The sequence below is a fragment of the Coptis chinensis genome, chromosome 5, assembly GCF_015680905.1.
Source record: "Coptis chinensis isolate HL-2020 chromosome 5, ASM1568090v1, whole genome shotgun sequence".
Lineage (NCBI taxonomy): Eukaryota > Viridiplantae > Streptophyta > Magnoliopsida > Ranunculales > Ranunculaceae > Coptis > Coptis chinensis.
The window spans coordinates 67,543,990-67,559,927 of NC_141460.1; the positions used below are offsets into that span (position 1 = coordinate 67,543,990).

Here is a 15,938-nt window from a genome sequence, read left to right on the forward strand (position 1 = left end):
CTGAAAACAATTTGGTCAAGGCATTGGCTTTTGGAGTGTGATTTACTCCAATAAATAATTAAATAAGCCGCACACTGTTGGATGAATTACCGCTTCACAGTTCACATATCACAAATTCACAATCAAGTTTGATTGGTGAGCTACACGACTATACCGAGCAGCCAATATGAACTTTCTCTTTGTTGTATATTTTAGGACACACACCAAGCATTCAATAGGTTTCATCAATAGAAACAGAATTGACTTCTAAACATAGCCTAATGAATTGTTGAATGTATCAGTGAATGGAATGTGTGGCCATTTTAAGAACTAGTGATTTCCTAAATAACAACAAAAATAGCTAGTCAATGATGATGATAAACAAAAACACCAACTCATCCCTCAGCACACGACATTTACTTCCTCATTCATTTCTGTGAAAAGTAATGGAATACAGTAAACCAAATCAAGACTGTTGACATCTCAAAATTGTGATGTACTGACTTGAAATTTTCTGCAACAGAGTTTTGTCTAGCTGAAAACAACATTGATATATAATTGAAGATTACAACAGAAATGACCCAGCGTTAAGCGTTTATTGCTTAATTGGAGTAAAAACAGCCTCTACAAAGACATGTTTTCTCTTAGGAAGTCCTAAACCAAACAAATAGTTCAAGTACACCTTCTCGTCCTTAACAGTTACAGCAGAAGCCCATTGATGCATAGGCCCCGAATACTTGGCAACGACAGTAGCCGTTTCCCAATCGTCTAAACTCTCAACCACTCTCCCAGAAGGGATGCCTGCAACTACAATCTTATTTGGAGAAAGTAGCTCTATACCATCAGCAAGGGCTAAAGAACCACCCTGTACCTTAACTAACTTCACATCGTCCTTCTCTGTATCAATCTTATATAATTTACCAGAGACAGTATGTATCACTAGTAAAAATCCATTGGGATGGTAAACAATGCCATTAAGCGTAACCAAGTTTTTGTACCATTCATCATGAATGAATAAAGGGCTTTTGATGATTGATAGAAGCTCACCATTTACTCCAACCTTCCATATCTTATGTGATTTTGCATCGGTGACGTACGCATTGCCTTTGTCGTCGACAGCAACATCATCTGCTAATGTTTGCCCATCACCTACAGTATGTGTGTGCCATATAATACTCCTTGTTATAATGTATGAATTGAGATCTATTAAACAAAAAGTCCTATTCACCAAAATAAGAATCAGAAGTCCTAGTCTGGACTTTCAAGAAGTATGACACCACATTATTGGTAAACTACTTCAAGGGGGTAAAATACAAAACGTTATTTTTCCATAACACCACATTATTCAGTTCACCCAACTTACCAAACATTAGAAAATAATCAACGCATTTCTAAATTCTAAGAGCATTATCAACGTTGTGACAGTTGGAATTTTTTTGCAATTTCGGTCTCCAACGCACTACTAAAACCGTTTCTATAAGAGCGTCATCAACGCAATTGTTATAATCAACACATCAGCTATTTTACAAACCAAAAATAGTGAAATTCAAGTTATGTTTCAACGCATTTTTAAAAAAAAATTCTACTTTTCATTTCAGACGGGATAAGTTGTCCCATTTCAAATTGGAGAACAGTGGGACGGCAAAAGTTTCATTGTCCAATAGATATTTTTCCTCCACTTTTTTGGCACTTTCGCTCTTCGCGCCATCTTTTCCAGCTGAATTTATTCTATATTAACCAAACCAACAGACGAGACAATGAAGAACACAAATTCTTCATTTCTTCTTCATCTTCATAATTTTTTTTTTCTTCTATTCTTTATGGCTTCATCTAGTAATAATAGTTGGATTGAAAGAACTCGTCAACTGATTTTCGACGATAAAGATGAAACAAATGCAAAGTCAAACAATTCTAGTGACAACCATGTTCCAATTGTCAACGCTTTAACAGTACCAAATTGGATTGGGGTGATCTGTTGATGGTAGAGAATACACAAACCGCAACCATATTGGTGCCCATGAACAGTCAATGGCCTATTATTTTACTGAAAAGATGGCGCCAAGAAAGTGGTCGGAAAATATTTATCGGATGGCGAAACTTGCGTAGTCCCACTGTATTCCAACTTGAAACGAAACAGCTTATCTTGTCTAAAATAAAAAATATAAATTTAAAAGAAAAAATGCATTGAAACACAACTCGAATTTCTCTCATTTTGGTCTGTAAAAAAACAAATGTGTCCAAATGATTATAACAATTTCGCTGATGATGCTCTAATGTGGCAGGTAGCAAAATATTTGGCAATATGTGTCTCTAACGCATTGTCAAAGTTACTTCCAAATCCTAGCAATTGCCAAAATTGAAACAAATTTGTGTGAAATTTAATAATGATTGGGATGAGATAAGTTTCACCGTCCCATTTTTTAGAATAAAACAATAAGAAAATTATTATATAATATGTAAAAATTATTTTAAAAAGAAAAATTAATTTGGGAAGGCACAAGTTATGTCATCCCAATTGCAGAATGAGAATAAACAAAAAATGCGTTGTATTAGTGCTTAAGATAGCAATGGCACTTTTTGGGGGCATAAAACAGATGTGTCACAATTGTTTTTGGCAATGCGTTGAGGGCATTATCAACACATTTGTCAAAAAAAAAAAATGGACACATCAGCCATTTGAAACCATTAAAAAGTGCAATTGCTATATTAAGCTTCAACATTTTCACTTTTATTTCCCTTTTATAAATGGGACGGAAAAACTTGTGTCGTCTAATTTTTTTTTTAAATGATTTTTTACATATAGTATAATAATTTTGTTTTTGTCTTACTTACAAAAATGGGATGGTTAAAGCTATCTCGTCACAACCAATCTTAAATTTCACACAAAATTTGTTTGGATTCTGGCCTAATTGTTAGGATTTGGAAATTACTTTGACAATGTGCTAGAGACACAAATTGACAAATGTTTTGCTACCTACCACATTAGAAATCAAATTTAGAAATGCGTTAATGATGCTCTTACAATACGTCTGTAATCTTGTATTGTACAATACTTCAACATAATATCAAACAAGTAACTAGTAAGATTTCTAAGAACTAGTGCATATATTATTTTGGACCTGCAGGCTGCATTCAGAAGATCCAGTGGTATTAACTCAACCAAAATCTTATAATCTTATATACGACAATTCACACGTGAGTACGTGACTGCCCTTCCCCATGTGACTATCTTATTGGCTGCACGCTTGTACACGACATCAAAGACACCCATTTTCTGACATTCAGCAATTCAAGGACGACCAACATAGTTATAAAATCAAGAAACAAAGCAACATATAAAAAAGGCAAAAAAGAGAAGTAAAACAATCCAACATATCCGTTAAAATTTTATCTTCATAGTAAAGTTAATAATAACAAAAATAATGTTAATTACAACAGTAATAATAATAATAATAATCAGGAACCTAACGATAAAGTTAGAGAATAGTACAAACTACAAAGTGAATATGCTATTGCCGGTTTTTTGAGCCAACACTAATGTCTCGAAAAAGAATTATGATTACTGTGTAGCATGAAATTAGATAATCTAGTTAGTACAAATATATTGGTGTAATAAAAACTCACCTGGAACACTGAGCAGAGTAAGAAACAGCCTATTCCAGTTACTCAAATCATAAGCCGAGAGCGCACCATATAATCCACCCTTAATATCAGCACTGACAAGAAGTAAACGGTTTCTGGGCCGGTCAATAACGAGGCCCAAAGACCCATTTCCAGCTAGATCAGAATCCACAAAAACTGTGTTTTCTTCCAAAATTGTACCCGGAATATGACTTTGAGGCACCACAATCTGACCCACACCACCTTCCATATATGAAACTATGAACCGATGATTTACGTCGTCCCATTTTCCACATTCTCTCATCCAACCATTGCTATGATACTCGTAAACGTTTGTTGAGTATTTTGAACGTTCTAGAAGTATGATAAAGCCTAGAGGAATGGCTGAGATGATGAAGATAGAGATTAGGAGCTTAGGAGAGCATAGCATGGTCGCCTGAAAATGTGAGGAGGGAGAGATGGGGAACTTGGGCTTTCTGCCCCCCAAGCAATTTTAAATTGGTTTTATATTTACTTTTTTCAGCATTTGTAAAATCAAGGCAGGAATGAGATTCCACATGACTGCCTTTTGGATTTATTAGTCTACAAATAAACAAAAGCTGATGTATGGTGGTATGGGTTTACATGTATTTTTCAATGTGACAGCTTGGTGTGATTACCCAATAAAGAGGACCATAGTACAAAATATCGTGCCGGTTCAAAATACCGAAAGTCTCCAAAACCGATATTTTGAAATATATAAGAAAATATCGATAGATAAGAGGAGGTTTGGCAAGCCTAGTTTAATGAGTTGTTCAATATATCGAGACATATAAGGGACTTTTAGTGATAAGATGAGGTTTTGATAGAGGGATAAACAATTTGGAAAATTAAAGGAGATATCAACCAAACCTTACTTGTTATTTGTAAAAGACCAGATGAGGTGGAAAGATGAGAATTATTACAACCTCATTCATGCTTACAGCAGCCATGCCAATGTGATCTCATTAAAAAAAAAATCTATTAAAGATGTTTTACTTTTTCTTCTAACAGGAAGACCATACTTTGCAATTTCTAACTTCTTTACACCTAACTTCTCAAATCTAAATATCCAATATTTCTCAAAAAACTTGAATGGAAGGAGAGAGAGAAAATTTCCTTTGCTTAGAAAACAAAAGAGAATGAGAGATGAATAGTAAAAGAGGAAATGGGAAAAGACGGCGAAACGATAAGAGAACAATTGTGTGATCGATCAATTACAAGTTGATATTATCCCACAACATCAGGAACTTCGGGGAGAGTGAAAATTACCCATCTCTACCGCTTTGTGTTTCTTGTTTACACCTTGTGACAAGAAGATGACCCATGATATTTCAAAATTTCGATAATCTATCTTAAATATCGCGATATATAGCGATAAATTTCTGGTAAGAGGAGCTTTCCCTGCCAGCTTGATATCGGGAATATTTCGATGCCGTTTTACTGGAAATCCGGCAAATACCTCGATATATCGCGAAATACCGCGGCATTTTGTACTATGAAGAGGACTATGGTTAAATTTGCTCTATTTTTAGAGTGAATTAAGAATGATCCTGTTGTAGGCGTATAGTTACGAGAAAATAATACTTGCAAATCTTTGATGATTCGAATTCAAGACACCTCAACCAAAATGTTATATGCATTAAATTCGTTGATGAGCGTGTTAATTGGAGTTATGTAATTATCTTTCGTAGTACCAGTATGGCTGTTGTTCCTAACTGGTTAACAAATCTGATCCCAAAATCCAATACAAATTTACTATTGATGTTGAGTACTTGAGTTGAGTTTGTCAAGCACTCAATCTTATAGCTGAACGGATTAGCGGATTACCTAATGTGTTGACAAATTTTCTGATCCTCTCTGATACAATCACTCTCCTATAGTCTAATCTCTCTTCTCTCCTTTTCTCTCTCTCTTCTAAACTCCCTCTCTTTTTATACTTCTTTTTCCCTTTCCTTCAACTGCCTCTTGTCCGTCGTTCATCTCTCTTCATCTTAAGGCCCCTGTACCTCCACTGCTCCGTGCCTCAGCTGCAATCTTGTATCACTCACCGCCTCTTATTCTTCGTTGATCACTCCTTGATCCTACTGCCGTCCTCCCCAACCGTCGCGGTAGTTTCTAGCGGTTCCCAGTAGTTGGCATTCCGCGGACGTGATCACCAAACATCGCGTCTCCTCCACCTTAACTTACTTACGCCCATTTATCACCTATAACCTTCTATGTCATGAATATGACCTCACAGATGCCCCTCCGGTTCCTTTGCCGTCGTGGGAACTCTGTAATGTTCCGGACGACCAATGGGACCGAGAACCTCTCTCATTCCTCTTCCCTTCATGGTATTCTCGATTGTGTTAGTTCAATTAACTTCCTTTTCTTCGTTGGCTCGAGGTTTCATCATGGCATCCAAATTGTCCCACGCACGCCAAGATTTGCTCGACATTCACCATTCCGAGGCCCCACGTGTCTTCCTCTCTATGGTCCCTTGTGCTGAATTTACTTTTTACCCCCACCGCTTAGACTCCCGCTTAAACCCTTCTCTCTTCTCCAAATCGACCATTTCAACCTTTCATTTTCTTCTCCAGCCTCTCCAACTTCTTCTCGCTTTTTTTTTTTTTTTTCACCTTCGGGCGATCTTCAAACTCCGATCGGATTTCTTTAGAGCTGCTCCTGGGTTGTGCTACCTTGTATTCAGGTTTGTTTCCTCTTTTTCCCTTCCCTTCTCTTGTTATTTTGCTGCATTCACTTGCTTCACTGTTTCACTCTACCCTTTATCACTCGTTCCCCCATTGTTGCTTCCACTTCCTTCTTTATTTAGTCCGTCATGTCAGCGTCTGAATCAGCGGATACCTCGGCCACTCGATCCGAAGGTTCATATTCCGTGATCTAGCCGAGACACTACTTAATCCATCCGGAATCCTCGAACCCTAACTCTTCTGATTCTGCCGCGGAACCCTCTACCTCAGGCAGGAAGACTGCTCTTCCCCCCCCACCGTCATACCACTGTAGACCTAATCTCGATGCCATCACGGCCGCCTATGGCATTCCCGATGATTTGGTCCTAGAACATGTTCCCGGTGTCACCCATTTTCCACATCCGTAAAGCCCCTACCGGTTGTCTCATTGCTACCGTGAGGTCGATATAGCGCGGCGGGCTTCGCTTTCCTTTAACCCTTCTAGATGTCGAGGTGTGTAATCACTTCAATATTCCGCCCTGTCAAGGCATAGGCAATTTTTGGCGTGTCATGTATGCCGCGAACCATTATAATGAGACTCAATCCCCTAAAATCCAACTCCGCGATATAATTACTCATTTTTATATCAAGAAGAGCACCAAATTTGGTAGTGTAGGGTATCAGTCCTTCTGTACTCGTCCGCAGAAGAAATCCTTTATTCTTCACCTGACCACCTCTGACAAAGTGTGGCATTACTATCCACTATATGTGTCTGGGAATTTTCTCTCCGCGGATCTCCCCTCCGACGTTTCTCTAAGGCATCTCAGTTTTCTTTCAAGTGGTAATGTCTCGCTTTTTACTTCATTTGGCTCCTTTCTAACTATATTTTTAACTTGACTTTACTTGGTGATCCAGGTTGGAGACCCGATTCGCGATCTCGAATCTACACCGCCTTTCTTCCGAATTTTTCAACGCCTCGCGATTTGGGTAGTGCTTCAATGTGCCGCTTCTTCGGTATTGATCCGAAAAGGTAACCCTCTTTTACTTGATCCATCCTTGAAAAACATCGGTGACTACCAAGGTCCCCTATCGCTTGCCGCCACCCAAAGAAAGAAAACCCAAATCCTCTCCCCGTCCCCTAAAAGAAAACCCCTACACGATCTTTCAAATACACTACCAAGATCTCCCACTCTAAAGTTGTTGCACAAAGGGTCGCCGCTTAAGCACCCTCCACCGCTCCCCTACCGCCCCTCTTCTTATTCTCAAGGCTAGCGGTGGGAAGACGACATTAACCCTCATCTTACCACCACTTCAACCGCTGATATGGCCGCCAAAGAAACTCAAGCTTTGGGATAGTGACTCCGACGGTGATGACTCGCGGAAGTCGCTCTCGTAAGTCCGCCCCCAAAGAAAGCCAAGTCCGCTCATCCCTCTGTCTCTCAGGTTACCAAGCCACGGCCCCCCGCTCCAGGGCGTCGGCATGGGAAGGAAACTACCGCGTCGTTTCCTTTTGCCCTTCGACTGTTGAAGTCCGGGCGACCTCGATTCAAGGTAAAGGACCGCTGGTTAATACCCGAGATTCAAAGATTGACAATCCAAATTGCGACCTCTCTCTTCTTTGGTTCCCATCTTCCGAAGGATCAAGCCTACGGCGATGCTGGTTCTCTAGCTTCTCACAAAACCTCTATATATACTGGTTTGGAAAAGGTAAGTTCTCTTCTTGTATATCCACATCGATTTCCTAGATGCGCACTCTTTACTCAGAGTTTTTTTTTTTTTTTTTTTTTAGCTAAGCCTGGATATTGGACATCTGGTCCGCGGATTGACTAGCACTCTGGACTCCTTGGAGATAACGAAGCAGGAGATTAACGGTCCTGATGGCTGGAAAGTGAAGTATGCACAACTGGAAAAGGACCGGGATGATCTGCGCATCGTGGCCATGAAGTCGCACAAAGCACTTCAAGCAGTCGAAGATCAACATAAAGACTACGTGGCCGGGTCGCTAAAACCGGAAAGCCAACGGGAGGCGGATAAACCGCTACTCAGCCGCCAGGACAAAGCTGCCGAAGAAGCCGCCGACCGCTGAGGCTTAGCCGAAAGAAGATAAACCGCGCATTAAAGCATCAACTTGATGAGCTCATCGCCGGCCGACTTCGCCTCCATCACCTCCGACTATTTCGCCTTCCACTCATTGATATCCTTCCGATGGTGCCCATACTTTTCGATATGCCGCGACAACCCATTCCCGCCTATAGCGCTGGTTACTTCCCCATGGCGGTGATGGTGATCCTATACTTTGTCGGGAGGCGCTCAAGTTTCTTCTCGGAAGGATGGGAATGACAGCCAACCTAGAAGTGATAACCCGCCAATGGGCTGTTGCCTCAAGACATGAACACCGCTTTGATTATCATTTGCATTCTATGAATTTGCTCTGTACCCTTAATACAATCTAAATTTCTCTCGGCTGGCGTCGTATGTGAATGTATCCCGTTTCGGGTAAGCCCAGCAGGTTTTCTTTTAAACTCTTTTATATGGGGTTGCTACTCTGTTCTTCTTTAGTGTTTGATATGGAGGCATAAGTCCATTAACGAATGTAACTTGTCGAAATCCTTTGCTTTCTTTCAATTGTCGTTGTGTGGCTATGAAGCTTTGTGGGGGCAGATCTGCTTGCAACCAGTTTGATTAGGACTACTGTCCGCGAAGGCTTCTTCCCCCCCGCTTTCTTTGGCGGCTGTGAAGCCATGTGGGGGCAGCTCAGTTTGCCCCCAGTTTGATTTGGACTATTGTCCGCCGGCGGTTCTTCCCCTCACGCCTTTGGTGGTGGGAAGCCTTGTGGGGGCGGGCGGTTGCCCCGGTTTGATTTGGAGCCTTGTCCGCGAAGGGGCTCTTCCCCCTCATTGTCATTGGTGGTGGTGAAGCCTTGTGGGGCAACTTCGGTTTGCCCCTCGTTTTGATTCGACGATTGTCCGCTGGGCGGCTCTTCCCCCGCCGTCTTTGAGTCTTTGGAAGCTTTGTGGGGGCAAACCGGTTTTTACCCGCTTTGATTTGGACCGTTGTCCGCGGCGGCTCTTCCCCCCCGCTGCCTTTGGTGGCTGTGAAGCCTTGTGGGGATTTGCACCTCGGTTTGCCCCGTTTGATTCGGACCATTGTCCCCGCTTTTGGGCTCTTCCCCCCTCCTTGAGTCTTGATTGCCGAAGCTTTGTGGGGGCAGCCTCGGTTTGCCCCGCTTGATTTGGACCGTTGTCCGCTGGGCGGCTCTTCCCCCATTGCCTTTGATTGCTGTGAAGCTTTGTGGGGGCAGCCGGGTTTGCCCCGGTTTGATTTGGACCGTTGTCCGCGGGCGGCTCTTCCCCCTTGTCTTTGGTGGTGGGCCAAGAAGCCTGGGGGCCGAAGTTTTCCCCTCGCTATCGCGGCGGCGATATGCCTATCGAGGCCGCTTTTATTCCTTTATTCTCATTCATAAGACATACACTTTAATATATGACAAGTAACAAAAGATTGACAAACTTTGATTCATACATGGAATTTCTTTAACATTCTAATGTTCCACGGTTTCTCAACATTTTCCCCGCTAAAGTTTGCAAGTTTATAAGTTCCAGAGGTACCCTTTTTCTCACAACATAGGGTCCTTCCCGGTTGGGCCCTAGTTTTCCTTCATTTTCCTTTCTCGTGTGGCTGGTGTAACGCCGCAGAACTAAATCCTCCACCTCGAACGCCCAAGGTCTCACTTTCTTGGCATATTGCCGCCAGTAACTCCGATGATACTCTTCCAACCGTGATCGCGTAATTTCTTTTTTCTTCTATCGGACTCAAATCATCGGCTAATATTCTTTCATTTCTTCTGTTACTACTGCATTGGTTACGGTGGTGGAGACTATCATCTCCACCGTATGATCGCTTTCTACTCCGTAAAGTCATTCGCGAATGGTGACTCCATAGTCGATGTTCGCGGTGTTGTATGCCCGTGCCCAGTACATGGTTCAGTTCATCGCCCATGCCCCTTTCCTTGCTTCCAGTTTCCTCTTTATATTATCCATTATGATTTTGTTGGAAGACTCGCTTGCCCATTTCTTCGGGGATTATATGGTCTTTGCCGAACCCCTCAAGCTTTCACCTTAAATGCCCTCAAGGAACTCTCGGACCTTTTTTCCTCAGAACCGTGTTCCGTTGTTCATGCGATGATCGTATGTGGTAAACCGAACCTCGCATATGATGTTCTCCCATATAAACTTCTTTACATTGTCTTCTTTCACCTGCTGTAACGCCACTCCTTCTACCCATTTGGTAAAATAGTCGGTAGCTGCCAACATAAATCGTCTTTTGCCGCTCGCTGTGGGCAGCGGCCCAACAATGTCCAACCCCCACATGGCGAATGGCCAAGGGCTGAATACGTTATGTAACGGCTCTCCCGGAGCGTGTATGAGTGGCCCAAATCTCTGACACTTCTCACATTTCTTGGCGTATGTGGTGGCGTCTCTCTTCATATGTGGCCAAAAGTACCCCTGCGATATCAATCGTGGTCGTCGTATACCTGCCGAAAGGGATCGCCGCGAATCTCCTTCGTGTATCTCAGCCAGAATTTCTTGTATCTGCTGCGGCCCTACGCATTTCAGCATAGGTCCGTTGAAATTTCTTTTATACAACTCTCCTTCGAGCAACGTGTACCTTTGACTAGTTTGTTCCATCTTTCGTCTCTCTTGTTTGTCTTCTATTTCCTGACCCATCAGGAAGGTTTTAATGGGCATCATCCAACCCTGCTCCTGTTCACTTGTAAGGCAAACACTGTTCTCTTCTGACCCTGTGATTGCCTGTCGCTCTTCGGATGTGCTGGGTATGCTTAGGACTCTCACCTCAATTGTCCGTCCCTTTCGTCCGCAAAGATCGGGCCGCCACATAAGCCAAAAGCGTCGGCGTGTCTATTCTCACCACGGCCTAGATGTGCAAAGCTAATTTTCTCGAACTTGCTTGCTCTCTGTTGCAGGACCTCTAAGTATCTCGCCATCCTTGGGCAACGGGCCATAAATCCACCGTTCATCTGACAAATTACTAAGTTCGAATCAGAGAAAACAGACAATTCTCTCACCCCCAAATCCCTTGCAAGATCCAAACCTGCTATTACCGCCTCATATTCAGACTCATTGTTCGAAGCCGCAAATCCCAGTTTCATCGACAGCTCCAGCCTATTGTTCTCAGGCGTTACCAGGACGACTCCAATTCCATTCCCTGTATCTGTCGCGGATCCATCTGTGAACACTCTCCACCCATTCCGCGGATCCCAAGGATCCAATGGATCTTGACATGATTCCCCTTCTGGTTCCATGACCATTTCTTCTCCCCATGTTGGGTCTTCGCCGAACTCTTCGGCTTAGAAGTCAGCCATGGCTTGCGCCTTTTCAGCCAGCATTTAACTGCATCGATCTCATAACAACCGAAAGCATCACGCCACTTCAAAGATTCGCCTGATTTATCCGCCTTTCAACGCTTGCTTTAATGGTAATTAGTTATTACCACCAATCAATGTGACTCGGTAAGGCTTCAAATTTGTTGAAAATATTAATGCCAAAGCGTATTTTTCAATTCTCACAGATCGGGTTTCGCGGCCCAAAGATGGTCTTACTTTGGAAGTAAACCGCTTTTCTACTTTTCTACCAATTCAACTAGAACTGAACTCACGGGCGATTCTCGACACTCCAAGATACAAATACAGCTTTTCCCCCAGTTCTGGCCGCGATAGTAAAGGTGCCTTTCCCAAGTAACTTTTTAATTCTTGAAAGGCCCCCTCACATTCCTCGTCCATTGAAATCCGGGCGTTTTTCTCAACAAACGATATAACGGCTTCGGCACTTATCCGAAGATTTTGAAATAAATCTGTTCAATGCCGCGACTCTTCCAAACCCACCTTTTGTACTTTTTTACATTTTGAGGGGACGGCATCTCCGTCGGTGACCTTTATCTGCTTCGGGTTAGCTTCTATTCCGCGATGGGTTACTATGTATCCCAAGAATTTGCCCGGTTACCCCGGGTGCATTTCTCGGGTTGAAGCTTCAGTTTGTACTTCCGCGAGATGAGGGAACGCCTCTTGCGCACCCTCTAGATGTTCTCGCTCGACATGCTTTTTTCCACCATGTCGCCAATATATATTTCCATCCCTTCCTAATCTTGCCCTCAAACATTTTTTTCTCCTAACCTCTGAAATGTGGCCCCAAAGATTCTTTAATCCAAAATGGCATTCTCGTAGCAATAAGTTCCACCTTCCACCACGGGTTGTCTTTTTCCTCGATCTCGTCCGTACATCGCGACCGATTATACCCCATAGAAGCGCCCATAAAAGAAAATAATTTGAACCCCGCGGTTCGGTCCACCATTCATCCACCGCGGCATTGATAGCAATCCTTAGGACATTCTTTGTTTACGCCTCAGAAAATCCACGCACATCCTAACCTTTGCCATTCTTCTTGGCACCGCGACTACATTTGATAACCATTCCGTGAATTCAATTTCCCCGATTATCCCTCGCCTTTCGGTCGATCACCTTTTTCACAGTATACCCTCCGTGATACTTCGCCCGACACTTCTCATCTTTTTGTCTTATCGCTTTTGCATTTTCGCTCATGTGCAAGCGACATGCAAACTCGGGATCTAACCCCGTAATATCTTCTATCGCCCAAGCAAATATATCTTTGTTTTTCGCCAAAATCAGATAACTTTACTTTTCCATTCATCCGCAAAACCCCACCGGCGCAAATTTCTCCTCGTCTCGCCTCCCGATTCACAATCTCAACTTCATCCAAAGTTTTCGGTCCAAGGCGGCTCGTATTATTACTCGCCGCAGCCGCCTTTGTAATTGCTATGCCGCCCCGGCCTCCGCTCTGCAATCTCTCCTTTAATTCCGCGGACCGTATTTCACCAATCATTTATTTGTCAATATTCTCGCGGCTACTTGATCTCCTTTTATCTCATAATGCATTCCCCTTTGTGGGGAAACGGATTACCTGATAATAAGTTGATGGAATTGCCCTCATCTCATGAATCCACCGTCTCCCTAGGATTGCATTGTATTGGGATTTAATGTCCACCACCATGAACCTTGTGAATACGGTCGTCGGACCAGCCAGCTCTCGGTAACACTAGTTCGCCCACATGTGCTCGGGTCATACCGCCGCTTGAATCCAAACAAATTGGTTCGCGGTGCTTTCATCTGGTCTCTATCGATATTCATTTCTTCCATGGCTCCTTTAAACAACAGATCTACCGAACTTCCGCAGTCTATCAAAACCCTCTTTACCAAATAATTCCCCATTGCAATGGTGATTACCAAGGCATCTTCATGTGGCGAAATGACTGACTCCAGGTCCTTCGGAGTGAACGTTATGGTTTCCTCTCCCTTCGCGGTTCCACTAACTAACCGCGGAATGCTCACCACTTCATTGACCTGTCGCAAACTTGCTGTCTTTCGGATCTTATCACGGTGTACATTTCTCCCCAGTGTTTCCCCGCTAAAAATAATGTTGATGGTTCCTAAGATTCTAGCTGGTGCCGGCACTCTTTCAGCTTGGCGCCCCTTTTTGATAAATTCTCTAAGCATCCCCTTTTCAATCATCCTCTCCAACAACCATTTCAAGGCATAACATTCATTGGTTGCGTGATTCTGGACCTGATGATAGGCGCAGAATGGCTTTCCCTCTATTTCTCCGGGCGTATTTCGCGGACCTTCATAGTACTGAAGTCCCTTAATTAGTGGCAAGATCTCCTCCAACGGTCTGTTGAGGGGAGTCTGCTCTATTTCGCGGTACGGCTTCCTTTCCCGAACTTCTCTCCTACCACGATCCCCGGCCCCTTCCTCCTCGGTCCGCGATTCTTCCGATCGATGATATCTTATCCCTCTTCTCGACCGCTTTACCCTCCCGATCATCTTTGTCCACCGCCTCAGACGCTTTCCTCGATCTCCTCTCGCCGCTATGCTCCTCCTCAGATTATGTCCTCATATCGTATGTACTTTTCCACCTTCGGATACAAAGCATGTAACGGGTGTGATTTCAATCTTGATACCGACTTCGTGGACTCTAGTTCCTTGTCTCAATCCATGCCGGAATGCTATTATCGCTGTATGTTCTTCCAAATTTTCTACCCTCAACGCCTCTTCCTTGAACCTACATAAAACTCCCTTTAACGATTCACGACCTTTGCTTGACATTGAATAGAGCCGCGATATCGACCACTCTCCGCTTCTGATGTATGAAATGATCGACAAAGGCACGCTCTAGTTCTTCAAACTTGTTGATGCTCCTCGACGCTAATCTATAATACCAATCTGACGCTCCCCCTTTAAGGCTAGCCGGGAACATCATGCATCGGAGTCCATCATACTTGCTTTCCTGCCATAATGGCATCTGTTGTCGGAAGTGATGTAAATGATCCGTCGGATCACCTTTCCCATCATATCTTTCAAAACCCGGGTTGACCAACCTTTTGGCACCTCGTAATTCCATACCATATCCGCCAAAGGATTCTTATTGAGACTCGCCACCTCTTTTCTCAAGCACAAGGCCCGTTCACTTTCTCCACCCCTTTATTTGCTTCCCTATCTTTCTCAATCATCGCCGCACCACTTCCATCGCGATGCCCGCTATTTGTTCCTCCCTTTATGGATGGAAAATTTTCATTCTCTCCTCCATTCCACTATCTTGTAGATCCCTCCGCCTGTTTCCACTTGGGTCCTCCTCCTTTCTTTTCTCGATCGCCGTTTCTCATTATGTAAACCCGACTATCTCCTCTTGCAATAGTCTAGTGGTGTCCGCCGCTACCTCGGATGTTTCTTCTTCCCTCACTCCTTCTATCTCTCTCAAGGCTTCTTCTTCTTCCGCTCTCGAACCGCTTTTTTCTAGGTCTCCCTACCGCTTCTTTTTTATGGTGGCCATTTTCTCTCGGGTCCCCACGACGGCGCCCAAATGTGTTGACAAATTTTCTGATCCTCTCGATACAATCACTCTCCTATAGTCTCTCTTCTCTCCTTTTCTTTCTCTCTTCTAAACTCCCTCTCTTTTTATACTTCTTTTCCCTTTCCTTCAATCGCCTCTTCTTGTCCGCTGCTCATCTCTCCTTCATCTTATGCGTCTCGGTACCTCCACCTGTCTCCGGCAGCTCCGCGGCGCTTCGAATCTTGTATCACTCACCACTGCCTCTTATTCTTCGTTGATCACTCCTTGATCCTACGCCGTGTCCTCCCAACTGCCGCTGTAGTTTCTAGCGGTTCCCAAAGCAGTTGGCATTCCGCTGGACGTGATCACCAGCATCGCGTCTCCTCCACCTTAACTTACTTACGGCCCATTTATCACCTATAACCTTCTATGTCATGAATATGACCCTCACACCTAACCCAACCCAATCTGACACTCTATTGATAGATAGAGGGCCCTCCTACAGTCCTACTGTCGTTTTAGTTTCCCAACATAACTGAGTCAAGATGCTAGTGGGTCTTGAGTCTTGACATGGGTTCACCTATTTACCGATAGAGTGTTGTTAATGCAATAATAATCCGTCCTCGAGTCATAGTTCGGGATTTCGGAATTTTCGGAATTCCGGTAAATCCAAAAACCGAAATCCAATAAATTTCGATCCTATAGAATTTCGAATTCCAAATTCTTTTGA

General features: G+C 43.3%; 1 protein-coding gene across 1 annotated transcript; it reads right to left on the minus strand.

The window, feature by feature from the left end:
• Positions 1-377: 377 nt before the first annotated feature.
• Positions 378-4,193, minus strand: LOC147498487 (uncharacterized). The gene is made up of 2 exons (XM_086560473.1): positions 3,604-4,193; positions 378-1,128 (listed from the first exon to the last, which is right to left on the minus strand). The coding sequence occupies exons 1-2, from the start codon at positions 4,028-4,030 to the stop codon at positions 575-577; spliced, it is 981 nt and encodes a 326-aa protein (XP_086416599.1). The 5' UTR covers positions 4,031-4,193; the 3' UTR covers positions 378-574.
• Positions 4,194-15,938: the final 11,745 nt, after the last annotated feature.